General features: G+C 53.1%; 1 protein-coding gene across 2 annotated transcripts; it reads right to left on the bottom strand.

Annotated features, from left to right (window-relative positions):
• Positions 1-105: 105 nt before the first annotated feature.
• Positions 106-27096, bottom strand: RNF19B (ring finger protein 19B). Of its 2 annotated transcripts, XM_069803026.1 has the most exons (10): positions 26731-27096; positions 12154-12872; positions 6743-6948; positions 4929-5073; positions 4303-4465; positions 3515-3629; positions 2851-2991; positions 2310-2517; positions 1393-1524; positions 106-890 (listed from the first exon to the last, which is right to left on the bottom strand). In XM_069803026.1, the coding sequence occupies exons 2-10, from the start codon at positions 12738-12740 to the stop codon at positions 404-406; spliced, it is 2184 nt and encodes a 727-aa protein (XP_069659127.1). In that variant the 5' UTR covers positions 12741-12872; positions 26731-27096; the 3' UTR covers positions 106-403. The 2 variants fall into 2 exon arrangements, with proteins under 2 accessions (XP_069659127.1, XP_069659128.1); XM_069803027.1 differs by lacking the exon at positions 26731-27096 and having other exon boundaries at positions 12154-12942.
• Positions 27097-27184: the final 88 nt, after the last annotated feature.

A 27184-nucleotide genomic window follows, 5' to 3' on the forward strand; every position in this document is an offset into this window, starting at 1 on the left:
TCCCCATGCCTTGGGCTAGGGTAGTGTCTACAAATGCTTGAGCAAAGGGCAAAGGAGCCAGAGGATTTCACAGGACATCTTTGCAAAGGATGAGCTGAATGCAAGTCGAATGACAACCAGAGTCTTTATTCAAATAGTCCCTTAGGATGTTTGCAGACATACAGACACACGTACATATTTACACTCTTACACACCTCACAGAGCTTGAACCAATAAATTAAAACAAAAAGAGGGCGGGGGATTTTTTTTTTTATCCTTTTTCTTTTAAGTCACGTAAGAAACAGGAACTCCCAAGGCGAGGCTGGGGAGCCAGCTGGAGAATCACAAACAGAAGCCAACACGGACACAACCCTGCCCCAAAAGATGCAATGACAGCGAGTGTGCTTTTCAGCAGGAGGCCACTTCATACTCTGGCTTCGATGCACTCCAGTTTGACTATTTCATCCAGCCTGCAGCCCTCGGCTTGGGCACAGTGGCTCAGGTGGGCACTTGGGCTCTCGGCACCTCTAGCTTTGGGGGTCTGTGGGCAGGCTGCTGCAGTCTGAGAGTGGGGGGAGTCACATTCATCCGAGGTAATGTCTGGCACGTCATCCGACTGACTGTCGGAGCTCTCCAGGTCACTCCGTATGCTCTCAGGCTGGGCCAGGGTGATGTCCCAGGTTTTGCTGGCAATGCAGTCCTTTTGCTCACAGCTTTGGTGTTTGCATGTCTGCTCCTGCTCACCATCCTCTTCCTCTTCCTCCTCCTCCTCCTCCTCCTCTTCTTCTTCCTCATTCTCTGCCATCTGGGTGTGGACATGCAGAGAATCCTCTGTACTGCTGCCGCTGGCCAGCTGGTAGTGACTTGGTTTGGCTTCAATGTCCACCTGGATCTCCATGTTATTGCACTCCCTGCAGAAACAAGCACCCTTGCGTTACTGGGTACAGTTACTGGGTTCGACTGGGTCAACACTGGGCGCTGCATTGCTGTACCACGAGGATCTCATTTCCCAAACATGAGCAAAATGCTGCTCATCACCCCACGGCATCTGGGAAACAGCAGCACTCACTGCTCCCCTTGAGTCCTCCAAACAGCAGCCAAGATCATCCCCAGGCTGTAAGCCATGAACTGAACTGGGAAGGCACCAGAGTCCCTGCAAGCTGCCAGGAACAGACCTTGAGGGTCCTGGGCTGCAGATCCCCTCCTCAGCCTCTACACTACACATGGAGGCTGCTCCCAAATTGCGCCCAGTCCTCCATCTGTGCCAGTAAAAGGATCAGTCCACTTGCCAGCTACAGAAGAGCTGACTGGTGCCGCTAGTCATCTCGCCACCCACAGCAGCACCTCGCAGAGCACAGATTTTTGCAGGACACCCACTACCAACACTCTTCTCACCATTGCATGTCTTCCTACCTGTCCTGGGGGTTGTAGGAGCTGATGATGGAACCAGCCATGGCTCGAGTGCTGGCGTTGTCACTGATAGCCCCCAAGCTGACCGAATCTTTGGGGAAAATCTCCTTCTGGACATCTGCCTGAACTTCCAGCCTGCAGAAAAGAAGAGGATTCCTCAGAAATGCCTTAGATGGTCCCTGAGGGGCACCAAACAATTGCTGTTTGTCATGGGAAAGAAAAAGGCCGTCTGTGCTGGTGCGTCTCGGCATGACAAGAGTTTAAGCCCAACGGTTCATTTAGTCTCATTTTTGGCTCCATTTAGGTAAACCCATTCTGTTTTCCATGACGAAGGTAAAGTTGTGTTTATATCAATGACTCACACAATTCCTGTGAAGAACCGATTTCCACAGATCTAGCGCAGTCACAATTATATCCTGGCTGCCGTATCAACACGTGTCTCCAATTACCCAGCAAACTGATTCACAGGCAAGTTTAGAGGAAAACTGTGGTATAACCTCCTGACTTGGAAAGCAGTGACCCTGCTTGCTATAGGCCAGTGGAGAATAGGAAGCATCAAAGCCTCTAGGCTGGGATAAGAGGACTGGAAGATCTTTAAACAGGCCATGCACGCATCTCTGCGCTGTCCCCAATTAACCTGAAGCATCAGCTCTGCAGTTTCAAGGAGCTCAGCAGGGACAAAAAACTTATCTTTTGTCCTCCTTGCAAGAACCAGCCTAGCACTGACTCCAGAAGTAGCCTGGTCTGCTGGGACTGGTTATTCTACAATAGACCAAGAAGTAAAAAATACTAGGACACGGCTCCCAGGTCAAAGAAGGACCACCCACAGTCCAGGAGAGCTCCCCAAAGGAAGCCTGCTCAACCAACATGGGCCTTGGGAGCCTCTACCCTTTTCTTGCTGTGCCCATCAGTTCAGTTACCTGCTGTATTTCCCCTTGCCTCCCGAGAGGACACCTCCACTCAGGGTGCCGCCTGAGAGGGCGGCGAAGCTGGCCGTCTCGCTGTAGTTGCCCTGCATCACGCTGAGCCCATCGGTGGGGCTGCCGCTGGTGCTTAGCACACTGGTCAACCCCTCAATGCTGCTTTCGCCAATGCTGGGGTTCTTCAGGGCTCGCCAGGCATCAGCCACTGCGGGGAAGAAGAGCACAGGAATCGGAATCAGCAAGGGAAACGTTTGGCTGCGACGGTGCTGGCAGAGCCGGGGGTCAGACAGCAGGCAGCGTGCGTCTCGTCTCAGACTGCCTCCCTGCCTTGTCCAGGGCAAGAAAGAGCTGAGATTCTGCTTCAAGAGCTACACAGCTGATCACCAGAAGACTGAAGCAAATAATTGCTTCTAGCCAAACCCAGGTATAAAGACTGATACTCAGATTTGGGACATGTTAAGACCCCCTACTATTTCATTACAAGAGGCAATGACAGGGTCTTGCTTCACCCCCTTCCCTTCACCAGTTATCACCGTACCTGTGATTGGTCCGTCATCTTCATCAAACTCAATTTTCACACCCTTTCCATTGGCGGTGCTAACTCCACAGCCACCGCCTCGGCACAGCGAGATCGGCACAACACCATAGACGTAAGCCAGCATGATAGGGACGCCAATGCCTGGAGGGTAGGATGCACTGAGTTAAGAGGAGTTTAAGACTGAGCTGCATTGGGCAGACAGAAAGGACTCTTTGGGGTAGGGACTCTTTCAGTTGTGTTTACGCTGCTTTTAAAGGTCCTAGTTCACAACTTTGCAGATAAGACAGTGGAGGAGCCCTTCATTTGTGCTGCTGCAGTGCAGAGTGAGGGAACCCCAAGAGCACAGATGGCCTCGGCTGAACCCCCAAAACATCAGCCACCAAAACAGTCTATGAGTAAGAGACAGCTCTGCGTGTCAAGGGACTCCATTGTGGGCTGTGGCACAGGCAACTGGTGCCCCAGACAAGCCCCATGCTGGCTCCAGGCCGACTCAAGCACATGAGGACATGCAGCCTGGATGCGAAACAGAGGGAAGTGCCCAGAAGAGCATGCAGCAGCGGTCCGCAAACTGCCCTTTGGCCACCCCCATCTCACAGGGCTGGGCTACCCACTTGTCTCGGTGACCACCGGCCCACCAGGAGGGAAAGGGACTGTGCCCGCTTACCAACACTGACAGCAGCGATGACTGGAGAGGCAATGACAGACAAGGTGACCCCACCAGTAATGGCCAAGTTCCTCTTGTGCTTAGAGGTTTTCTTTCCCTCATACCTGCTGTGGATCTGACGGAAAGAGAAGCACCAGGTGAGAACAGACCCTGGCCATGAGCAAATACCAGCAAAAGACATTAATAAACTTGTGATTTTACAGCCTTGTCAGCTGCATTGGTCCTTAAAGAATCTCATCTTGACCACAGATCTCCTCACAGATCAGATCTAGCAGGTGGGTCTGTGTTTAAGAAAAAGAAGCAGCTACAAGTAAGGTGCTGACATGCCTTTTCTTCCCTCTCAACACCTCTTTATCAGCACAGACACACAACAGTATCACACAGTTTGGGGCAGCAGGTCAGCATCAAAACACACGATTGACTTATGCAAGCCAAAGTGTGATGCTCAGGGTGCAGCCACTGTCCCATAGAGCCCATCATCACAGGATGTGTTAAAAAAGGGACCAGGTTTTTCCTTGGGTGCTCCTGATTCAAGGCAGAGGCACAAGAGCAATGCAAAATGCATCTGAAAGGACTTCAGCCTGAAGGGCTATCAGCCACCACCTTCCCTCTCCCCACATGAAGCCCAAAAGATAAGACAAGGTTTAGAAAAGACAACTAAATTTTGGTTCTATGAAAAGATCCACCCTTCATATCAACACTGAATTTCTGGTCAGATGCCTTAAGTACAGAGAATGGCCCAAAAGCCCCAGATCCCTCAGCAACAACCTTGTACTCTCCACACTTACCTTCCTCCCGACATACACAGGGATGCCAATGACCATAGCAGGAATGGCAATGCCAGCAATGAGGGAAATGCCTACGGGAGCACCGATCAATGTGCCCAGCTGCCAGAGAATCTTCTTTTTACGACTCCATGGCTTTTTGCCCCAGAATGTACAGCCAGAGGGGCTTAATGGAAGGAAAAAAAAAAAAAAATTACATTAACACCACAGCAATTCCTATGTGTTCCTGAGAACCCCAAGTTCAACTTCTGCACGAACCCAAACCCCAAAACTTAGGAAGCGGATAGACAACACAAAAAAGGTTTCCCTCTTTCTCCCCATCAAGATTAATTTGCTCATCGAGGTGATTATCACACTACCGGGACTACGTTTAAGATCCAGTAGGCTAAGAGCTCTCTCAAATGCAATTGTATCAGGAGGAGCTTTTCTTGGTGGGGATGAGCAGCCTCCTGCTGTAACATAGGGAGAAAGTTCAGATCTTTGTGTCAGAAAGAAGAAAATTTTACTGACTGATTGGAGAGGCAGGAGGATGAAAGGCCAACACACGATATGAATTCCTCCAACCAGCCTCAGAGAAGCACATGCTACCCCACCGGCAGCAACCCAGGCGTGCTGCTCCCCTTTCTCACCTGAGGTAATGCAGATCCGAGATCTCCTTCATACACAGCCAGCAGAACTCGCAGCCACACACGGCACAGGTCATATGGTTACAGCTCCCATCGTTCATCTTGATGATGTAAGCACTGCAACGTGGACACGGCTTGATGTCATCAGCTGCGGGGAGCAAGCACGGGATTGAGTTGGACACTCTGTGCTGCAAGTATGAAGAATCAACGAGGGGGTTCTCGTTATGGATTGAAACCCTTGTTTTCTGTGCGGGCAGAACACCTTTGCTAATCACAGATAAACTAAAGACACAACCATCCCCAGTTTATCTTCAGAGTAAGAAGATAATATCGGTGAGACAGATCCCACCAAAGCCATTTGCCTGGACAGCAGGGACTGCAAACAACAGTCACTTTAAAAGCTTATTCTAGCCTTGAACAGGATGTATTCCAGAACATGCTTAAACGCTGGGAACAAGTCATACCTGCCCTGTGCTAGCCAAGGCAACAGCGTAAGAACAAACCATTACTAAATTGCTCCACTGAGGTGACTCATGGGCCAAGAACGACAGAACAATTGGGAGAACAAGGCATCAGAGAAACTCCAAACCTGGCCTTCAAAAGTAGCCAGAAGGGGGAATGGGGTCTGCAGCCACACACGGGGGTCCGGTGCAGAGGCTGTCCAGTCCCCAGTTTGTTGCTGGCAAAGCAGGATAAGGGTCCTTCATCTCTTCCTTAATTCAAGTGTCATCTGATCGCAGTTATGCAATGGCTGCGCAGTGGTTCAAGGCTTTGCTGGCAGCCTCTGCAACACTCGACAATATGAAATCCAGCTGCTGAGACCAGCTCGCACCTTATTAATCACTATATTGAATCCAGCAAGAACAGGGTGGGGAAAAACCACTGTCTCAAGAACCTCCCTTTCAGTGGCTGAGTGCTAAGCTCTTCCTGGCAGGGATCTCCTTTAAAAGGATGAAAAAACTCAGAAACTATTTTTTGCTTGCTGGCTTGTACCACAAGCTGTGGTAGTATCTATGCTGTCCATTATCAGGGCCCTCTAACTGGGGCATGTTGAATCTTGACATACCACTAAGCCACCTCTGAACCACCCACGACAGCTCCATTCTAAGTAAGCGTATTAACATTTAAACTCCTGACATAGAAGGAAAAGCAGGGTGTTTTGTTTGGGGGTAGGGCGAGACTTTCTGAAATGGCCTTACTGCCCACTTCCAGAGTCAATACAGTTATTTTTAACGAACACTAACTCAGGAGACACAGCAGCTCCTACCAGGCAGCAGAGGAGTCTGTGGGTTGGCATTTTTTTTTTCTGTACCCGACATTACTAACACCTAACAGTGCATGGAGCGAGGCTCCCCACACTCAACTAGACACGAATGCTACGCTTTACTACCGCAGCAGGCAAATTTGAAGCTGCAAGGGTAAAAAGTGCGTATTTGTTCAAGGTTTAGATCAGCAAGAAGCGAGAACATCCAAGATCAAAAGAGCCACAAGCCTAGCTGGGGTGGATGAGGGGAGCTGCCGTGATGCGGAAGGACCAAAAGCACATCATCACCTACTGATCTGGTTTGCATTCTTGGAGGAGCCCACCAGACACGTTCTAACACACATGAGAAGGGGAAATGACTCGGAGTTTCACAGCTGTTCTCACCCGCGGCTGCCGGAGACCCTCAGCTGTGCCACGCAGCAGCGTTCCCCGCAGGGCACTAACACCCCCCCGCTTTGCCGGGAAGGGGTTTTTTTTGCACACAGGTGGCTCTTTCTCAGCTTCACAGGCATAACTGCAGCACTGAGTAACCAAAAAACGTGTGAATCCATACCCGGCCCAGATTCCTGTCCGTAACTGAGGCCTGACGTGTGCTTGGTCCGTACTCGGAGCGTCTGTGCCCTTTGCTGGCGGGCCATGTCGCAGGTTTGGTTGGGATGCCATATCTGTTTGCAGTGATAGCAGAACTCCGTCTGGCAGCCGTCCCTCTCACAGGTCAGCTTGGGGCAGCTGGCACAGCCGTAGGCAATAACCGCGTAACTGGAGAACGAAGACACCGGGTGAATTAGTAAAAGACAAAGTTATCAAGCGACAGTCCAGCGATCCTTTTAATTCAGCCTGCCCAGGGTGGCACAGAAGGCTGTCGCTGCCTGAGCCGCTCTGCTCAAAGCGGCTGGCTGCAGAACCGCGGCAGCGAGCTCGCAGATACGCCGAGCGACGCGTGCTTTCACCCCTGGAGCCTGCGGGGCAGGTCAGCCAGTGCAGACAGTCAGCCCACCTCTCCCATCTCATTTCTTTCATCTTATTTCTGACCACTGTCCGTACAGCAGCCTGCACGCTAGACAAATTCCTGCTTTCTCCAGTCCTGTGAATTGTGCTGCAGGGCCTGAAATTACGTAGTGCTAATTGGGTTACTTGGGGCAGATACCTTTTATATAGACAGCTTACAGTATTGAATTCTCCCCTCAATAACTGCTGGCAGTTCTCACTGTCAATTCACACAGACCAGATTTGTCTTGCCCGGTGTGCCTGGCTAACAGCTTGCTGTTTCTGCCGATTCGGGCTCCTACGACAGGCTCACTCTTTCCAGGCACCTGTGGCTAAACACACATACCCCAGTTCCTTAGCACAGGCATACGGGTGGATGCTATATGGCCCGGAGTGGTCTAGGAAAGCTGAGGTTGGCCTGGGCACTTCTATCAACTGAATGATCCTAAAAAAGTGGAACAAGAGGGGTTTCCACATATAGCTATCTCAAGAAGCAAGCTCCTGTTGATCTCCACAGAATTTCCTTTTTTAAAGAGCAGTGAAGAACAACACTCTGCCTCCGGAATAAGCCAAAACTTGAGTAAAACCAACTGAATGTGCAAGAGAGGGAGGCCAGGTTCAAGCAACTCACTTCTTCTGATAGTAGTGTGATGCTTCCAGAAGGAAGCGTGCTGTCTACACAAAAGTCTAAGCGGCATCACCAAACAAACACCGCCTAAGCAGCATCACCAAACACTGCCATAGGAAAGCTGACTTACAGTCGTCTAGGATGAGGCAGTTTCCACTGGCACAGGCTGAACTGAGCAATTCCAGAAGCGCCTCCCAGTTCTGTGACACCAGTATGGCAAAGGCTATTTTTGTGGTTCATCCTCAGTATTTTTGTTAGCGGTCAGAGGAAAATAACTCCTATTTAAGGTTTTATATTTGGAGCTTGTGTAGCTCAAGTTGTATTGCCTCTTCTCAGAAGCAGCAGCGTGAGAACCGCTGAATGTGTCACACCACAATGATTCATATCCCGTGGGAGTTTGAGCAACTTCATCCTGCCAGGCTACGACATAATCACCAAAGAAACAACATCTCTGCGCCGAACGCAGGGCCGGGAGGCACGACTACAGGGTCTCCACGTGCATCAACAGCTGAGCACTTCTGCACGTGAAGCCAATATTCGAGGAGAGACAGGATACAGATGGCCTGGGGGTTTGGGAGGGACAAACTTGACCCACATTGACTCCTACGCATCTTGTCTAGGGAAGATCCCGCTAAGCATCCTTACCCTGCCACTACGATACAGCCAAAGACCTACCCCCAGCAAAAAAAAAAAAATATAAAAAAAAAGCTTCATCTGACCAGCTGTGTTATGACACACTGCTGTATCAAATCATAACAGCGGGCTAGGAAAGCCCAGTGTAATATATTAAGCAACCCCATGCTCCAAATTAACCCCCATTCAAAATGTAGGGTTTTTCGAAACACTCGAGCAAATCCTATGAGAAATTAAAGTTGCCGCCATTTATATTTTATTCTTAAAGCTGAAATGACAAATATTGTGAACATGCCCACAGCTGCGGGGAAACAAACTACATAGCTGTCTATTAGGGAAAGAAATAACACATCTCTGAATTCAAGGTCAACTAGAAAAAGGCAGTTGAAGCGATGTGCCTAGGATTAGCCACAGCAGGAGCTGGACGGCCAACACATGCCCCCTCTTCACCTGACCTCGGACATATCGCTGTGTTAAACAGCTGCTTCCAGGCTCAGCCCTAGCAGATGAAAAGGGAAAATCTGACTTTTCCCCATGCAGCAACAACAGCGAGTGTCTTCGTGAGACCCCGGGAACCACACGTCTCTGCTTCCAGCCCACTCCTTGGATGGCCACGAGTTGCCTCCATCCCTCCTCCTGCTGTTCCACGGGAGTCAGAGCCTCACCAGTTGCCTCCAGCCTCATTCACGGAGCTCAGCCTACACAGCTCCGTTTCTTTAAAGGTTCTGTTATTCTCCCAAGCTTCTATGAGAGATGCAGTGTGACGAACACTAGACAGCGATGCCACCTGATTGTAGCAATGGGGGAAAAAAAAAAAAAGCTGCAAACATAGAAAATTATTTGTATTGCGATTGATGGCGCATCAATTGACCAGCGTTTCCATGGCAACATGCACCGGTGTTGTGTTGGTCCTCCTCCTCCTCCTCCCTGGCAGCACAGCTCAGGCTCTTTCATTTACGAAAGACTGCGGTACGCGTGGAAGGCAGAGGATGCTGTGTGCCACACGCCCAGCGTTTTGTCCGCCATCGCGCAGCCGCCCCTCGCTGCCGTCACCTTGGTGGTGGGTGACACCCAGCGCGGAGCATCGCCGTGCCCCCAGCCCGACGCTCCCGCTCTGGCTCCGTACACCGGCACTACTACGGTGGGAAAGCCCGCTGTAAATAATTCATACCCTGACTTTACATAAGCACAGCGAGACAAGCTCGCTGGGAAGAATGAATAGGGCGATTAATTCCCCTCCCTGCCGGAGGGCTGATTCCAACAGCCTTTGTTCGAGTGCTACTCTGAGACACACTAGCAGCATCGGTCCACGAGAGCTGCCTGGTCTCCGACAGCCCCCGGGTCGCTTCTTGTTTCTGCTGGGCAGCTCAGAGGAGGACGCCCACGCACGTCGCCTGGCTCACTCTGCTCACTGGCTAACCAGGGAGGAGGCTTTCGCTCACACGAAGAGCTGTGCGTAACACTGGTCTGCCCAAACCTCCAAAAAGCAACGGTCAGATCAGACTCACGCTGGGTCACTGTCAAAGAGGCAACGCCCTCCAGGCCGTGCTGGGGCTGTCTCCTTCCAACCAGACAGCCTGGGTGACTTACGTTGCATTTACACCTTATCCTGAGCACAGATAAATATCACAGCAGCCAAAGAGCCGAGATTTGGTAAGCAGGAGCTGGATTTTCTCTGGCTGGTTAACTAACAGCAGGGGCATTCCCTCTGGTACCGCTCTGTGGGCAGCATAACCTGCTCTATCTCCCTATTCTTATCCCCAGCGCTACTGAAATATCAAGATCTAGCACTCGATTTTGCTTCAGAAAGGAGCAAAGTTGTTGTTCACTATTAACGTCACCCTCTGAAAAAAACAAGCCCTTATATACAGATGCTCAGAGGCTGTGAAATAGGTAACCTGAGCCAGGTTAACCGATTTGCATAGGAAGGCTATTACAATGCTCTGATTAAATCTTCACAACCCTCCCACCACACTTTCCATTCTACTAGGTCAGACTTTCCTTTCATGTTCTTCCTACCCAGAATTGCAATCCAAGCTGAGTTCTAGGTAAACTTCGCAACACTTCTCTAAGTTTCCTGAACAAAGCTCTTTTCCAGGCAGCTTTGGCTTATGTTCAAATAGTAACCTAACAGAGTTCATTTAAAGGAAAGGAGAACAGAAAATGAAAGCAGCACGCCGATAACTACAAAGTCATCAAGCCTGGCTGGGCTGACTTCTGGACAGACAGACATTTCCTCATTTAGGCAATGGACAGTGAGTCAACATCACTCCTCTGTGCCATGCATTCGCATCCTCATTGGGAAAAAGTGACCGTTTACGGTTCCTTCTTCCCCACCATGGAAGCTGCAGGGTGTCCTCACACACCATCTCCACAGCTCGCAGCGATACACACGCCCGGGAAACTCCACGCTTCCCCCATTTGTGCGGAAAAAAGATTTCTTTTAAATTAGGGAAACAATGGCTCAGCTAAAACCCCCTTCAAGTCCTATCACTCGTATCCGATTTGTCTGTATTTCCACAATCCCCAAGGTCAAATCCTGGTGCTCTAGCGAGGCAGCAGGGACAGCTGGAGCGGCATTTTGGTACCCAAGGTCCACCAGCTCTCCTGAAGGGACTGCTGACAAGCAAGCAAAGAACACCTGCAACGAGGGCTCTTCATGGGGCTCGGTAGGACCAGAAGTGTTTATCAGCAGCAGCACCCCACTGGGGGTGAGCCACCCTTCCCTGTGCTGTCCTGGGACCCAGGTGGGGACAGACAGCACCCCAGCAGAACAGTGGGTGGGATACCATCCCCAGGACCTGCTGGGGATGAGGACCATCCCACTGGGACAGTGGATCCAGGACCACCCCCGGAGGGATACCATCCCCAGCTGTCCCAGCACCAGCTGGGGACGAGCAGCACCCTGCAGGAACAGTGGGTCCCACCTCACCCAGCTGTCCCAGGACCAGATGGGGACAAGCAGCACCCCAGCAGAGCGGGGGTCTCCCTTCCCTGAGCCGTCCCAGGACAGACAGATGGAGCAGCACCCTATGGGGACAGGGGGTCCCCCCTCCCCTGAGCCGTCCCAGGATGGACAGATGGGGCAGCACCCTATGGGGACAGGGGGTCCCCCCTCCCCTGAGCCGTCCCAGGATGGACAGATGGGGCAGCACCCTATGGGGACAGGGGGTCCCCCCTCCCCTGAGCCATCCCAGGACGGACAGATAGAGCAGCACCCTATGGGGACAGCACCCTATGGGGACAGGGGGTCCCCCCTCCCCTGAGCCGTCCCAGGACAGACAGATGGGGCAGCACCCTATGGGGACAGCACCCTATGGGAACAGGGGTCCCCCCCCATTCCCCGAGCTGTCCCAGGATGGATGGATAGGGCAGCACCCTATGGGAACAGGGGGGTCCTCCCTCCCCTGAACTGTCCCAGGACAGACAGATGGGGCAGCACCCTATGGGGACAGCACCCTACGGGGACAGTGGTCCCCCCCCCCCTCCCCTGAGCTGTCCCAGGACAGACAGATGGGGCAGCACCCTATGGGGACAGCACCCTACGGGGACAGGGGTCCCCCCCCCTCCCCTGAGCTGTCCCAGGACAGACAGATGGGGCAGCACCCTATGGGGACAGGGGTCCCCCCCCTCCCCAAGCTGTCCCAGGACGGACAGGGCCAGCGCCCCACCGATCCACCGTGTCGTGCCGTCCCCCCCCCCCCCCCGGCACTCACCCGCAGTCGGGGGCCGGGCACCAGCGGCAGTCGGGGTCGGCGGCGAGGCAGCGTCGCAGCATGAACTCCTCGTACTTGGCGACGAGGTGCGGGGAGTCGCGGAGGAGGCGGCGGATGTCGGCGGGGTTGAGGCGCTCGCTGCATTCGGGGCAGCAGATATTGACGCGGGACTCGGTGATCTCGATGCGCAGGTATTGCCGCAGGCAGGCCCCGCACGACCGGTGCGGGCACGACAGCAACCGCGGGGCGTTCTCCGCCGGCTGCCGCACCAGGCACAGCGGGCATTCCAACTCTTCTTCGCCGCCGCTCTCCGGGACCGCCGGCGTTTCCTCGGGGGGCGGCGGTGGAGGGGGCGGCGGGGGCGGCGGCGGTGGGGGGGGCGGCGGCGGGGCGGCGGGAGGCGGCGGCGGGGCGGCGGGAGGCGGCTCGGCCTTGGCGCGGCGGCGGCCGCCCGCGGCGGAGGCGGCGGCGGCGGAGAAGACGCTCTGGAAGGAAAGGCGGCGGCGGCGACCGGGCTTGGGGCACTTGGCGGCGGCCGAGTGGATAGAGGAAGAACGCGGCGACTCGGAATCCCGCTCGGAGCCCATGGCTACCGGGCACCGGGGCTGTAGTTGCCAATCGACGGGGTCCGTCCGGGCGAGGATCAGTTCCAGGGGAACGAAGGGAGGGGGTCCGGGTACCGGGTACCGCGTCCCTCACCGGGCGCTGCCTCCGCCGGGCTGCAACGATCGGCGGCCCCGGAGCCGAGTGAGTGCGGCACCGCGCCCGCCCCGCCCCGCCCACTGCGCAGGCGCCCCGCCCCGCCCCGCCCCGCCCCCCTCTCCTCTCGTCAGCGGGCGCTGGCGCCGCCATTTTGGTTGCGGGCAGAGCCCCCCTCAGGGCAGCAGTGCCCCAAGTGGTTTCAGGTTTTTTTCCTCCCCGCCTCCCCTCAGAATCCCGCCCTCGGCGCTGACGGGGCCGCGGGGCTTGCCTGGAGCATCGCTACCCGCCCCGGGGTGGGCCACCGCGGGCCTCATCCAGCCGAGGGATTCCCCCTCCCGTCCCCGGCCTGGGTCTAACGGTGGGTTGTGAAGGAGCCTGGGGGCGAGTGGAACGCTGTCACCCCCGAGGCAGTTTGCTTTTTAACGTGTCTCTTGTTGAAGAGGAGGGTCTGTGACTGCAGGAGTCCCCTCCAAATTAATTCATCCCGCTGGGGCATCTTGCCGCTGGCTGCGTGGCCCCCCTTTGTAATATTTGTGAAGACTCGTGTGGAGATTTACTCACCCGGGAGCTCTTCCCCGAGTGCAGGGTTTAGCCTCGTTCATACAGAGGCATTGAAACTACAACCCACATTCTTAACTGCAGTCATGCAGAAATTTAAAAGCCTCCCGTTTCCTTCCAGGGTTCCCCCGTGCCCACGGGGGTCTGCCAACCTCGTCTCCCATTCAAAGGCAGATAAGCTAATGGGAACGACGCTGTCTCTTATTATGCAGGGGAGGCGAAGCAGAAAGATCTGCTGCGTCTGTGAAGTGCACCTTAAATCGGCATAGGAGGGGCTGCTTTCCCTGTATAGACTGTCAGCTTCTGACTGGACAGACTGTAGTTCCACATGTGACAAGTGTGGCTTCATCACTGAATTCCAGCTGTCACCATTCCTGAAATAATTTCTCTCAGCAAAGCCTATTTGCAGAGTTACTGCCAGGCTCCTTCCCAGCTACGGAGGGCCCTGTTCGGTGCCTCTGGAATGGAGAACATGGTTTAGCAAACCAAATGCAGGCTGACAGTCGAAAGCACCTGGGTTTCAGTGCTCACGCTGCCTGACTTGCTGTAGGCAAAGACCCCGTGCCTGTCTGTACAGCAGAGATAATGATGACGCTTCCCCATTTGATGGACAGATGAATGAAGGCACAGAGGGAGTAAATCATCTGTCTAAGAGCACACAAATGAAGCTTCCTCCTCCCCTAATACCCTTCAGCTCTCCTGTTACCTTCCCTGTGCTTTTCTTCATTAATTCTGTGCCTGCCATACACCCTCACTTAGTGCTTTTATCCCAAGATGCCTGCTGCACCCACGTCCTTCCCTAGAGCTTATGATCCCCAGACATTTGTCAGCTCTCCCTCACCTCTGCTGCGCTCCTGCATTCCAGCCACAATACACATGGCTTTGGCCCAGCTGGAAGTTTTGGACCACACTTAGGACTGGCCTCAAGAGTATTAAATTCCTGCCTGGGATCAAGAACCCTGTTATTAGCAAGCTAGTTTAGCAAGGGAGCCAAACAGTTCTGCTCCAAGAGAGGCAGGGATGCTACAAGGGCGTCTGTGGAGCTCGTTGCCCCCGAGCTCCAGTCCCTGGCAGGTCATGGGCAGGCATGAAGATGCTTAGCATATCTCTGACACTTGTGATGTGGAGCTCCCGGAGTGAAAGGATCCCCTCCCCATTTCACTGACAGGAAAGGAAGGCCAGAGAAAGAAAGGAGAGGTGGTGTACTGGTGTAAAACAAGATTATATTGAAATTAGCTATTCCTGTCTGAGACGAGCCAGGTATGAGGCATCTTTAAATGGCTGTCGCTACCCATCTGTAGCAGAGACTGTCTTGGTTTGATGATTTCACTAGAAAAATCACACTCCTGACTGAAATAGAGAAACCTGAGCAGGGCCTGTGTGTGGGACGGATCTCCCAGACAGCGCTCTGACAGCTCAGCCCTACGTCCTTTGCAGCGCAAGAGCACAGACTGTAACTAATTGTGGGAAGGTTTCATCTCAAAAGCTAATGTGAGACAGGCCTGAATTACCAGTAGTGCAGACACAAACAGAGAGACAGAGAGCAAAACCATCTGGAGTCCCTGGGAAAGGCATCAGTTCACAACGTGCTGATGGGGCAGAAATGACTCTTCATTCCCTTATATGAGGAATCACAATACAAACAGGGCTGGGGGAGGCCAGGGTAAATCCAAGGGGCTCATGCTGACTTCAGAGCCATCTTGCCTGCTCCCCAGCTGTGCAGTCTTTCTATGTTTGAGGGAATTCCGTGCTTTTATGGAGCTCAGAGGTACAGGCTCCTAACTGTCCTGATCCTGCCATGTTCCAGACATATGATCTACTTGAAAACAAGTTCTCCATGGCTGAGGTGTTTCTCAGTGGCGAGTTTCCATAGCCCTTGCCAGGAGCAGAGGCTCCTGCTCAGCATGTTCCTGACTAGTGAGCAGTTTGAACTCAGTAGTTTGTTTTGATTCAAACTGAAAAAAACCCACCCAACCAGGCTGGGGCTGGGAAGGAGAGGGCACGGAAGCCGGCTGCCACACAGGGGAGGAAAGAGGCTGATTGGAAAGTCACCGGATTGGGAGTGAGATCAGATCAGCCCCTCCCTGGGGCTGCAGGGAAACCATCACCAGTCTGACCGTTTAACTGAGGGATATTTGAAAAAATAAACAAAAACAAAAAAAAAAAAAAGAAAGGGGGGAATTCAAACACTTCAGTGAACCACTCTGCAAATCCCAGCTCTGATAGGCAAATTCGCTCTTGCTTACGCTGGCAGAAAGCTGGAAGACTGCTGACTTCCGACCCTGCTGCTTCAATCAGGGCAGGATTTGGCACAGGCGACTTTGAAAGCCGCCTGAAAATGCTGTATCTCCGAGGAAGGCTTCCAGCAGCAGTGCGGGGCATGCTTTGTCCAGGCACAAGTTGGAGCCAACCCGCGCTGCCCAGTGCCATTCCCAGCCTGGACGGAGCAGCTGGGGAGGCTGAGCTGGGCTGAATTTGCTTTCAGGAGGCACATGGCCACTTTCCAGAGAAATACCCCGGCCACCCACACCCCAAAAAACCCCTGCAAAGCAGAGTGACAGCTCTGTCACTGTCTTCAAGAAGGAAGAGCCTCTGGTGATGTAATGAAAACTCCCCTTTGTAATTCAGAGAGTGAAAGCAGAGGCTGGCTGCCGGGAAGGGATTGCGAAACTCTGCGCTCAGACTGGGAGTATTTGCATGGAGGGACTGGGGTGCGCCATGCACGGGGATATTGCTGCGGTGGGGTGCTGGCAGGCAGGCACACCAGCCTTGGTTTGCCGCCGATAAAATAGAAACTCCAGCTCCTACCACGTTCTCTTTGCCCGCCCCCCCTTTCCTGGTTACCCAGATATCACAGCTATGGTAAATAACTGCCTGTTGCTCTCCTCCCTGGCCCACAGGACACAGGGGATGTTGAAACAGCTAATTCGGGACATACAAAGATTCAATCAGCCTGAAACCTCCAGGTTATTCTGGCACCGAGGTGTGAACCCCTCCCTGGAACAGACTGTTTTCTCTAGAAGTACATAGGTCTCCTCAGGGTTTCTCCCTCTTTACCCAGGCAGGGATGGGTAGTTATTCATGGGTCACAGGCTGTGTTTCAGAGCAGATGGAGTCTAGAGGAAATCCAGCTCATGTTGCTGCTTTCTGAAATAGCCACAGACACAATGAAATGGGAGAAGGAGGGGAACAGCTTTAGACCAGGAATTCTTCCTTGTTGCCAGACAGGGGCACTCTGGAATGACTCAGCTCCGGTCTTGCTGGGCAGGTTGAAACCTCTGGACCTGCTGGGGTGGGACAGCCAGGGCTGTTGAAGGGATCCAGGTGCATCAGGATTCACCAGTGCCAAAATGCAGATGACAGTTTCAAGGGTCCATCTCCTGAGGACCCACCACAGAGCACAGCCAGGTATGTGCTGTGACACCTTGCAGACAAACCCGAGAGGTTGCTATAGTCACAGCATCTAGATGAAGGTGAGAGGGACAGACAGACCCAAGTAGCACAAAGGTAGTTTTAAATGTCTCAGAGGTGCAGTGGGGGGTCTTGTCCCAGCTCCCTGTCCTGAAGAGTCATGCCAGGAGCATGTGGAGCTTCCTTAATTCCTCCTCTCAAGGCCCCAGCTCCCCTGCGTGCAGAGAAGGGATGGCAGTCTTGGTCTGTCAGAGGAGTTCAGTGAAGCTTAACCCTGAGAGCTTTGAGATCTGTGGTGAGAATGCTTTGCATTCACGAGGTAACAGCTGTGATTTCAAGAACTGAAGCTCATTGGGGTCATTTTCTGCCACGGCCCTGGGGAAACACTGGTTTGTAATGACATGCACTCTGATGGTTTCTCAGATGGAGATGTTATTAATGGCTGTTTATGTCTCTCCAGAGAAGACACCAATGGCCGGGGAGGACCCTCCCCAGTGTGCAAATCTGCACACACTTTCTGGCTTGATCTAGTTAGTTTGTGTTCTGTTTGCCTCTCGTGGTCCCCTGAGATGTGTTCAGCGAAGGAAGAGATGATTCTGCTTGACTCCCTTTTTCTCTGCTGGACTTAACAAGAATTGACATTCTTTTAAATGAAGAGCAAAAGGCAGGAGATGGGACCCCTGGGATCAGAAATTCAAGGCTCTTCCAAGAAGACTGTTCTGGTTTACTCTGTGGTTGCACCTCCTTTCCCCTCCATCTCCCCATCCCACTCTGCTCCCTCCTAACACCCACATGCACAGCAGAGCAATCTTCCACTCCCTGCTGTGACTTTCCGGGGAAGATGCTGTCATGTGAAATCCTGGGAGAGAGTTACCACATGGATGTCTCTGAAAGCATCGCGTGTGCCTTGCAGAACAGGCCTGCAGACAGAGGAATGTTGCGCTCCCCCTCCTCGAAATCCTGAACACGCTTATGGATGGAGGTGGGGGGAGCGGGGAATCATCTTGTAAGCTTGGGAGCTGCCTACACACATGGCAAGTCTTGTCAGCAGCTGATAAAAGAGGTGGGAGGTGGGGAGATTTTGCGGGGGAAGAACTTGGAGGCTCGCGTGCCCACACAGCTCACCATCCTGTCTCCTCCAGGGCTCAGCCATGGGCTTGGCCCCGTTGCTGACACACGTGCATTGAAAGGAGACCCCGAACAGGGATGCGGAGATCACTACCGTCTACTTCAGCAATGACGTCAAGGTAGGGAGTGTTAAGCAATTACTTCTAATAGTAATCTGACATGCTTTCCCCTCTACAAAAGAAGCATTTCCTTTTGTAATAAAAGCACAGGCTGTTCTGATTTCTTTATACACCTGCTGTCCTGCACACTCACTGCACAGCTTTGGGGATAGAAGTAACAATGATCCCCACTCTTGATTCACTCTTACTGGTGACCTGCTATCCTTAATGATAGGGGATTTGTAACTGAGAAGGTTTAGCACAGTAGGGTGCTGCCATCAGGAAAGTGCTGGTCTGATCCCTACAGTACAAGGAAGCAGCCAGACTTCCCTCCTCACCCAAGCTGTTAAACAGACAATTATGTGTTTGGTGTTGGCATAAACACAGGCAAATTAGTCACTGGAGAAAACCCCAGTGCCTGTGGCAGCTGGTTATGGCTAGAAAAAGGTGGGGGGTGACAAACACCTCTGATAGCAGCAGGCAGCTGCCTGTCCGGGGCACACCATACCAGGGTGGCAGTGGCTGGGCACTCAGTGGGGAGAGCAAGGTGCCACCAGCAAGAGGCACGGAGATGGTGTGACAGGGCAGGAACGTAGCACTGACTCTGGAGGCTCTCCTCTCTCCTTACTCCCTGATGGCAGCTGTTTTTCGGGGTGCTCAGCATCTTGCAGGATGTGAGCAAACCTGGCCGCAGCAGAGGCAGCAAGGATCAAGGTGAAATCTTCTGGAGGATCATTCGCAGAGGACTGAGGAAGGGTTTGTTCTGCCCTCAAGAGAGCAGATGCAGAGAAGTTAGAGCACTGGCATGGGGCTTGATTTCTGCAAGGAGAACGGAGTGAGGCACTGGCCTGGTTTCCGGGAAAGGAGAACAGTGTGTCACAGAGAAGGCATTGAAAAGACCTGAGGCTTCTGCCTCAGCTTTCTCTCTCACTCCTGCAGACACGTGGGTGCTTGGGAGTTCAAAAGGTTGAACTGGAGGGTGTCCTGCAGCTGGTGCAGGACAGGAAGCTGTGGGCTTCTCCTGCAGAGCCGTTGTTGGTGCATAGACCACAAATGGTGTCCCTGTCTCTGCTGGAGATCCCTGCATGGCTCAGCATCTTTCTCCCTACAGTGCTGACTTTTGCAGTGGGACTGTGGGAACCGGAGCTGGAGGGGAAGGCTTTGTAGAAGGCACTAGTGCCTAGACACCCAAAGAGACACTGGCAGCCCTTCAGCAGCATCTCAAAACCTCACGGCATCTCTGACATCCTTTCCAGCTGGTGCATCCTACAAACACAGGTAGGGCTGGGCACACCACACGTTTCCTCCACCCAACCCACCCATTTCCTATTTTCTGCAGACATGAAAACTGGTGAGTTAATCCTAGAGGCCATAAACTAAGCTGTATTAGCAGACACCATCTGTCCTTTTTCATTTGCTGATGCACGACCTATTTTGCTGTGTAGTGGAGCAGGCACTGCAGTTTCGGGGCTTGGATGTTGCAGTGTCCCTGTTGCCAGGGTATAATCCACTGCTCGCAGTGACCTGCTAATGGGAGAAGGCTCCAGTGAACTGAGCACCAGGGGGACCGGCTGTCATGGGCAGGTGGTGACTGAAGCCTGTCCCTACAGCTGCTTGGCCTCAAAGGAGGTTTGAGCCCCAGTCCCACAAAGCACCACTTACTATCTGGGAAGAGAAAGGTCTCAGCAGAACTTCCAAAGACGAGAGCACGACTGCCCTCAGCAGGGCCTCTCCTTACCTGGAGCCCCTTCAGCAATGGCCATGGGAAGGTCACTGTGAAATAACACCCTCTTAAGCCACCACCCAACCTTCACAGCCCTTCATTGGAGCCCCAGCTCCAATGGGGCAGTAAGAGCAAAATAAGAAAAGTGAAAGGGACTGTGTTCATCTTGGCAGGGGAAGAGACACATCCACACTCCCTCACTTGCCAGGAGGTCACAGAGAGACCTGAACATCTCAGGTCTCTTTAGCACCATCTGGGAGAATATTAGCATGGGGCTCAAACCCTGCTGTCTGCTCCTGAGGACACAGATGTGGTACTTCTTTCCCCTGAGTAACAACTCTGCACTTCTTTGCCTTGGAAGCAAAGTTTCCAAAACACATACCACCTCGGCACCTCCAGAAGTGCCATAACATAACACAGAAATCATTCTCATACTGAAGTGGGATTCATGGGAACAGGCCATGTGGTGTGCTCAGCACTCTGGCCATGCTGCTCTGGCCTGGGGTAATTCCTGTGCTTTACAGAAACTGAGCAATGGCAATCACAACAGAACAAGGAAAGACAGGAAGACAATTCTTTCTCTAGCCCTCTAAGGGGATCTGGTCATGTCTTGGAGCAGTTTGGTGACCCTTGTCTGGGTACAGAAGTACAGACATTATTAAAGGTCATAAAACCATCAGGATATTTCCAAGCCAGTTATCATATTTGACTTAACCAACTCTCAAAGCAATTCCAAAGGTTAGTACCTTGCTGCGTGAAGCCGCATTTCCTCCTGAATTTACCAACTTTTTATTTAACTCAGTGCTGGTGGCAGAAATTTTCCCTGACCTCTGAAATAAAGAGCAAGGAAATTCTGTCATTGTGTGCTGTTAGGAGTCAGGGAGGGGAGGGAACTGAGTGCAGGGGGGTTGGTGCTAACACACTCATCTCTTACTCAGAACCAGGGTGGCCACTGACCTCTGCCTGGGGTCCCAAAATCAGCCAGGGAGTTTTCAGATTCCTGCCTCACCGCACAATGAAAGTGGAAGAGAGAGTGGAAGGAGTTATTCAGACTGACCTTGGCATTAGCCAGACAACTTCTTTCTGAATTAGCTCAGTTGCACCATTTGGGCTTTCTGAGAAACTCTCAACCTGCTGGGTAGGATGTGGCCTGAATCTACCCACTTCTGTGCCATCAGTGTCCTCTGAGTAGCCAACGCTGGCTGCTACAAGGACAGTGCAAGTAAGCTGGCCTGGAGTCATTTCCCTTTCCTGCTAGTCCTGCTCTTTTCTTTTAGAAACTGGCTTAAGCTCGGAAATCCGGGTTTTCCTACCCTGCTGCAACTGTAATCGGTGGTAACTTCTGCATAGTCTCGTTGCCTACAGAGATGCTTGACCCCTCCGCAAATCTTGCTAAGCTTTGGATACCCACAGCTTCCAGTAGCAATAAGCCCTGCTGTTTCCTTCCTGTCTTTGCTAAGCTTTGCCCAGTGTTCCCTTGTCCATGCTGTGGACACTCACTTGGCGTCTGCCTCACATTTGACAAGAAATTATGACTTTCCTGCAAGATGCCATGATGTCCCTACCACTCTCCTGCAAGGTGTGATCTCCATCCTGCACTGCGGGGAGAGGGGACAGTAGCTGGTGTCAGGATCTCTGTGCTAGGAACGAGGTTTACTTGCAGACTGACAGCTTGGGGTATAAATCCCTATGGCAGGACTGGGCCCAGCATTTCTTATTTCTTTCATTGTGCTTTGGGGAAGAGAAATGGCTCAAGAATTTTATTGATCTGAGGCCAAGGAACAAACATCCCCCCTTCACAGGCCACAGCCATGGGCCTCTCCTGTGCGCCATGTGAGGAACTGGAGCAGGGAAGGGCAGTGCTCTGCCAAGACTAGAACGTACCCAAATCTGCGACTACTGTCAGGAGGTGGGAAGAGGAAGAAACAGCACATGCGGTCAGCCCTGGAAAGGGCAGTTCCTGCCGAGAACTGGCTGGGGGACATTCCCATTTTCATAACCAGCAACAGCTGTCAAAAGGGGAAAGAAGAGTGATTCTGGATCCTGCCAGCAGCACCTCCCGTCTGCAGCCGGGACAGGACAGCAGCAGAGTGCTCCCAGCACAGCCCTCTGGCCCCGCAGCAAGGAAAACGTGTGTCATTTTCCAGAGGGCTGAGCCAGCACTAACCAGGTGGGAAACGTATGAGTGTCTCACTTTGAAAATCAGCTTGATCAGGGTTCCCTTGTCTCAGATGAGATCTTTCCTCAGCCTGACCCTTGGTTGCCAAGCCCCTGCCTTCAGCCTGGTTCAGTCTAGGGCTGCTCCCCCAGTGCTCTGTTCTCTCTGCAGCAGAACAAGGTGGGCAAGGGGAGAGGGGAGCTGTAGTTTGGTACATCCTTCATTCCTGGGCCAGCATGGAAAGGTAAACAGGGTTTGTTCTGCCAGGGTTTGCTGCTGACCCACCCCTTCCTTCCCCCAGTTTGATGCCACGACCATAAGCCCATTCTCTCTAACTTCTCCTCAAGCAGAGCCCACCTTTACCGCAGCCAGGAAATTCCTCTTCTTCGTCCCTCCTCTCCCTCACCTCTTCACCACCATGAGAAACCCCCTTCCCTCTCTGGGGCTGATGCCATCTGTAGGTTGCTTTAGCCAGTGTTTAAGCAAATGAGCCCCTGTGCTGTCTGAGGAGGCTGGACTGTGCACAGCAGAAAATTGAGTAGGAGGTTTCTGGGATGATCAGCGTGCACTGAGACCTCAAATGCTTCTCTGAAATCGGGCCCTGCTGTTGCTCCATAGCATCCTTCTAACAGGGAGGCAGCAATGACCGTCTCTCATCTGTCCAGCCCTGCCCTCTCTGATCCAGGCTGCCATCCCAGTTCCCCTGAGCACCAGGAAGAGTCCAGTGGCTGCCACTGAAACAGCAGTAGCTGCCAAGTGCCTCTCAGCTGTCTCCGAGTTATAGGCTCCCTCCCCAGCGTAAGCCCTGCAGTGTCTCAGGGGGCAACTGTTGGCAATAACAGCCCTATTTAAACAAAGCAGAGTCGGCCTGGCTTCACACGGCCTCCCTCTGCCTTTCCCTGCCGTCATGGATATTTGGGGAAAAGCCTCTCAAGGCAGTGCTGACTCCTGCACCTCCCACTGTACGTGCAGCTCAGCCACAGCAACATGCTGGGGTTCACGTAGCTCTGGGTCCTGCTCCAGCTATTCCCACCCACTTTCTGTGGATCTCCTGCAGGATTCACAGCCCAGCACCCAGGGGTGCTGCCCATCCCCGAACACGTAAGAACAGTGCTCTCAGCATGGGATGAGCACCAAAATTGCAGCTGGAGAACCTGGCAGCAGACATGGAGCAGAGCCCTGTCCCTGGGCTGAGGACCAAGAATGCCTCTTTCCCATCCAACAAGCCAAGGCTTTGAGCCCTGCCAAACCCCAGTGTTTGTTCCTGCATTTGGCAAGCAAGAGATGGCAACAAAAGCATGTGCGAGGCAGAAAGAGGAGTTCCAGTGAAGGAGGGAAGTGGGTTTCTCTTGGGTCTCTGTGACCTTTTCTGGTTTGGAAATACCAGAGATGTGCAGAGATGCTAACAATGCACAGCGAGGGTGTTTCAACTGCCCCAGCAGCAGAACAAACCCTGTGGCCTCCTTCAGTCAGAGGAAACTGGAGCCCAGAGCCACAGCCCAGCCTTTGGCTGCTGGGATGGAACCAGTGGAAATCCAGCTCCAGGGAGTCGGTGCCTTCGCCTGTTTGCAAGGAAGATTTATTTGCAGCTATGGAGCCTTACTATGGGCACCTTGTCTTCCAGCCCTGGTTCTCTGGGATACAGGTCCTGCTGTGCGATGGGAACAGTTTTTCTTCTGCTGACAGCAGCTGAGCCAAGTTCTCCCAGAGCCCATGGACTGGGAGTTATATCAGCAATGCCCTTGGCCATGAGGATCCCGTTGACTCTGTCCTCACCACCATCCTTAGAGAAGCAAGCACAGAGGATGAGCTGTTGGGGCAGAGCCAAGCGAGGGGCTGAGACCGAAGAGAGTCAAACGGCTCCAGCAATTCCTCCATGTGCTTCCAGCCCTTCTTGCTTAACCTCAGAGAGAAAAAGCAACGCTGGCAGGAGGAAAGAAAAGGAGCGGGGTTCTGCACAGGTAGGTCAGGAATGCACCTCGATCCCCTCAGAGCTGAGAGTTAAGACCAGGTTTATAGCAAAGATGGAAATGCTGATTTGGCCAAAGGGTTAATACTTCCTTTGGGAACCAGAGAACTATTGATTACTCAAGTAACCTCAGCTATTAAACAAATGGCTACCTCAGCAGAAGGGAATTTCAGCCTGGGTCTAGGGAGAGGATAGAATGGACTCCAGGCAGTAGTGGGAACACACCAACCCGCTCTCTTTGACTCAGCTGCTGTGCTGCCTGCCCTGCCTGCTCTCAAGGGTACCAGATAAGGAGTGAAAACAAACACAAAGTAGGCGCCTGTGAGTGCTTCTGCAAAAGGAACTGGAAAACATTCACTGCAGTGGACTCATGGCCAAGATAGACTGTGGAATAGGAAGGACTAAAATGTCTCACAGGAGCTGGCTTAGCTCCCACAGCCCTCTCTGGATGCTGGCACAAGGGCAGCTCCTCCCAGTGCCCCAGGGCTCTGCAGAGGCTTGCAGGTCCACAAGCCCTCTTTTCCCGGGAGGGTGTGTGTAGCAGGCTGGGTACCAACACCCAGCAAAGCACAAGTTCCCATTTATTGTATTTGTATATTATTGTATATCTAGCAGTGATTGCCTATGATAGGGACCAAACGCACAGGTAATACAGCACGGCTGTGGAACAGGATTGCATGAAGGCACTAGGAGCATGTCAGAGACTCAGCTGATGTGCAGATGCCAGGCTGTGTAATATTCACATGATCATCCCTTTTGCAGTGTAGGCAAGCTGTAGGGGGCATAGCAAGGAGAGCCAGCTGAGCAGTGAAGAAGGTCAAGGACTAGGAGGGTTGACTTGACCTTTCTGCTTGTAGGAGGTCCTGGTGCCATTCCCCCACTAAAGTTTGAATCACCTTGAAAAAATCAAGTTGAAACATGACTTAGAAGCAGTCATAGCTGCGTTAGCTGCTGGACATGCAAAACTGCAACCTCAGGGACTGAAACTGCAGAAAAGCAGCATTAACTCCTCCCTGCACCCTTCCCAAACTGCTCCTGGGAGCCTGATTCAGGCCATACCCAGCAAGGTCTCATTTGGGAGCGCCTGGCCCCATCCAGAACTGGCTCCCTCCCACCACAGCTGCCCTGTGCAGCACTGAGGGCTGGCACAGAGAGCTGCTAGCAGGTCCTCTCCTCCCCTGCCCGCCCACGTCAGGGGCCTGAAACACAGCTGGCCACACAGCCACCTGGGTGACAACACCACAGCTTGCTCCTAAAAGCCTCCAAGCGTGGAGCCTCCGACCCGTTGCTCCCACAGAAGTCCCACACAGCAGCACAGCCTGTTGCTGTTCACAGAGTTACCATGAAATAAGCAGCAGTATGGCCACCCTGGGCCACTCCCAAATGCTCCCTATAGACCCAGCATCTCTGCCTTCATAGGGGAGGATCATGCATCTCACAGCAATAGCCTTCCCCAATTAAAGCATATTTACGCTCCTTATTGCAATTCTGCTTTCTCATGTACTCTCAAGCGTTCCTGGCTGCATCTCTCCCTGGCCCCACTGCTGCCCCCAGCCCTTTAAATGACATGTGAAACATGGGAAATGGGTGAACGTTATTTCAACAAAATGGTTGTGACAGGAGCATTGGCCTCTCCCTGTTCTTGGATTTCAGACAAGGTTTCTTCAGCCCTACTGAGTTTCTGCTTAGTGCCTCTTCCATCTCCACCCCAGTACTGGTTTCTGACACCCACAGGAGTGACCAGCAATGGACTTCTGACCCCAGATGTACTTTTCTCAGTCAGATACACATTGAGGATCCTGACAGGCAAAAGTCAAGTTAGCACAGATTGAGCAAGGGCTAATGAATTCACTTTATAGTTTGCTAACATGCTGCAGGGCACTGCTGCCCAGCCTGCACGTAGGTGTAGAGTCCATACGCCCCCCTGCCATGGAATTGGAGCTATAAAGCCACCAGCTTTTACAAGCGTTAGAGAGTGAGCCCAGCTTTTGGATTAGGAAGAGATGAGGTTCACCCCAAGGCCATGGGCCAGCACAGCACATAGGTACTGCTGGGATGCTGCAGGGCACAGAGGTGACCGTCACCCCTTGTTCTCTCTGCTAGCAGATCAGATCCCGTTATGCAACTGTTATGCTAAAAGACCATACAACATCCAGAGCAGTTTGAAGGACTTCGTTATTTTGCCTTCCAGGTCTGCAGATCCCTAGGATCCACATCCAGAGAGCTCCTGGGAATAATTGTGCACCTGGCTGCCTTCCCCAGAACTATTGCTTTCTGCACAGGCAGGGTAAGCATTGAGGCTGCTGGAGATGTGCAGTTTAGGATTCCCACCCCAAACAACACGCTGCTGGGCTCAGTCCCAGCGCACCAGCTCTGCTTACAGCCTCCTATTAGCTAGATGCAACTTAGGGGACTGGGTGTCTGAACTTCTGATTCATTTCATCAATGATTTGTGCTCTAATCCCAAGAGAGAACTCTGGTCCCCATCTCCAGAGAGGGACCAGGGATGGTCCCCAGTCCCTTCAGCCCATCCTGGAGGTACAGGTACTCCTGGCTCTTCCCAGCACAGTGTCAGTGACACACTGGTATCCTGGGGGGATGCATTTGCAGCTTCTGCACCAGCCAGCCAGGCTCTGACCCAGTGTCACTGTCCAAGAACCAAGCCCTGCTGTGTGCCAGGCTCTTAGGGCATTGTATAATATTGCTGCTGCCCAAGAGCCATCCCACATCAGCACGTTAGCCAGAAAGATGCCGAGGCACGCTGTCATCCCGCAGTCGCTCGTGGAGCCCACCCTGACCCGCTGCCCCCCCCCCCCCGAGCATCTCTTACCTCTCCCTGGAGCCCACTCCCGATGCAGCTCTCTTCCCTCCGCAGTCTCCCTGGCTCTCCCTTTCCCACTCCCCTTCCCTCTGCGCCACCTCCCCAGCGTGATGTCAGCGCAGCCCTGCCTGCGCAGCCTCCCCATCACACCCCTCCACGGCCACGCACAGCCGCCCATCGCACCCCATCGCTGCTTCCCTTCCCAACGGTTGCCACAGCGACAGGAGGGGGAATCCCATTCTCTGGTCCTCCACCTCCCAGGCCCTCGCTTGGTATCACCCACTGCAGCTCATCCTAAAGAGCCTGGAGACCACGGGAAGGACAAGGTGACAACAGGGAACGCTGGCAGGCAAAGGCCAGCGATGGCCTTGGGGGAAGCCGTGGCTCAACACACCTGGAAGGGAAGGGAGAGCAGAGGCAGTCACGGGAAGCAGGCTCGGACAAAACATGCACTCACCTTCTC

Source organism: Haliaeetus albicilla, chromosome 16 (assembly GCF_947461875.1).
Source record: "Haliaeetus albicilla chromosome 16, bHalAlb1.1, whole genome shotgun sequence".
NCBI classification, from domain to species: domain Eukaryota; kingdom Metazoa; phylum Chordata; class Aves; order Accipitriformes; family Accipitridae; genus Haliaeetus; species Haliaeetus albicilla.

Bases quoted from the DNA above. Each gene is read 5' to 3' on its own strand.
- RNF19B (XM_069803026.1), bottom strand. From the start codon at position 12,740: ATGGGCTCCGAGCGGGATTCCGAGTCGCCGCGTTCTTCCTCTATCCAC. The intron at 2,992-3,514 runs GTAAGCGGGCAC...CCTACCCTCCAG, and splicing joins CATCGCTGCTGTCAGTGTTG to GCATTGGCGTCCCTATCATG. The intron at 2,518-2,850 runs GTACGGTGATAA...TCTTCCCCGCAG, and splicing joins AGATGACGGACCAATCACAG to TGGCTGATGCCTGGCGAGCC.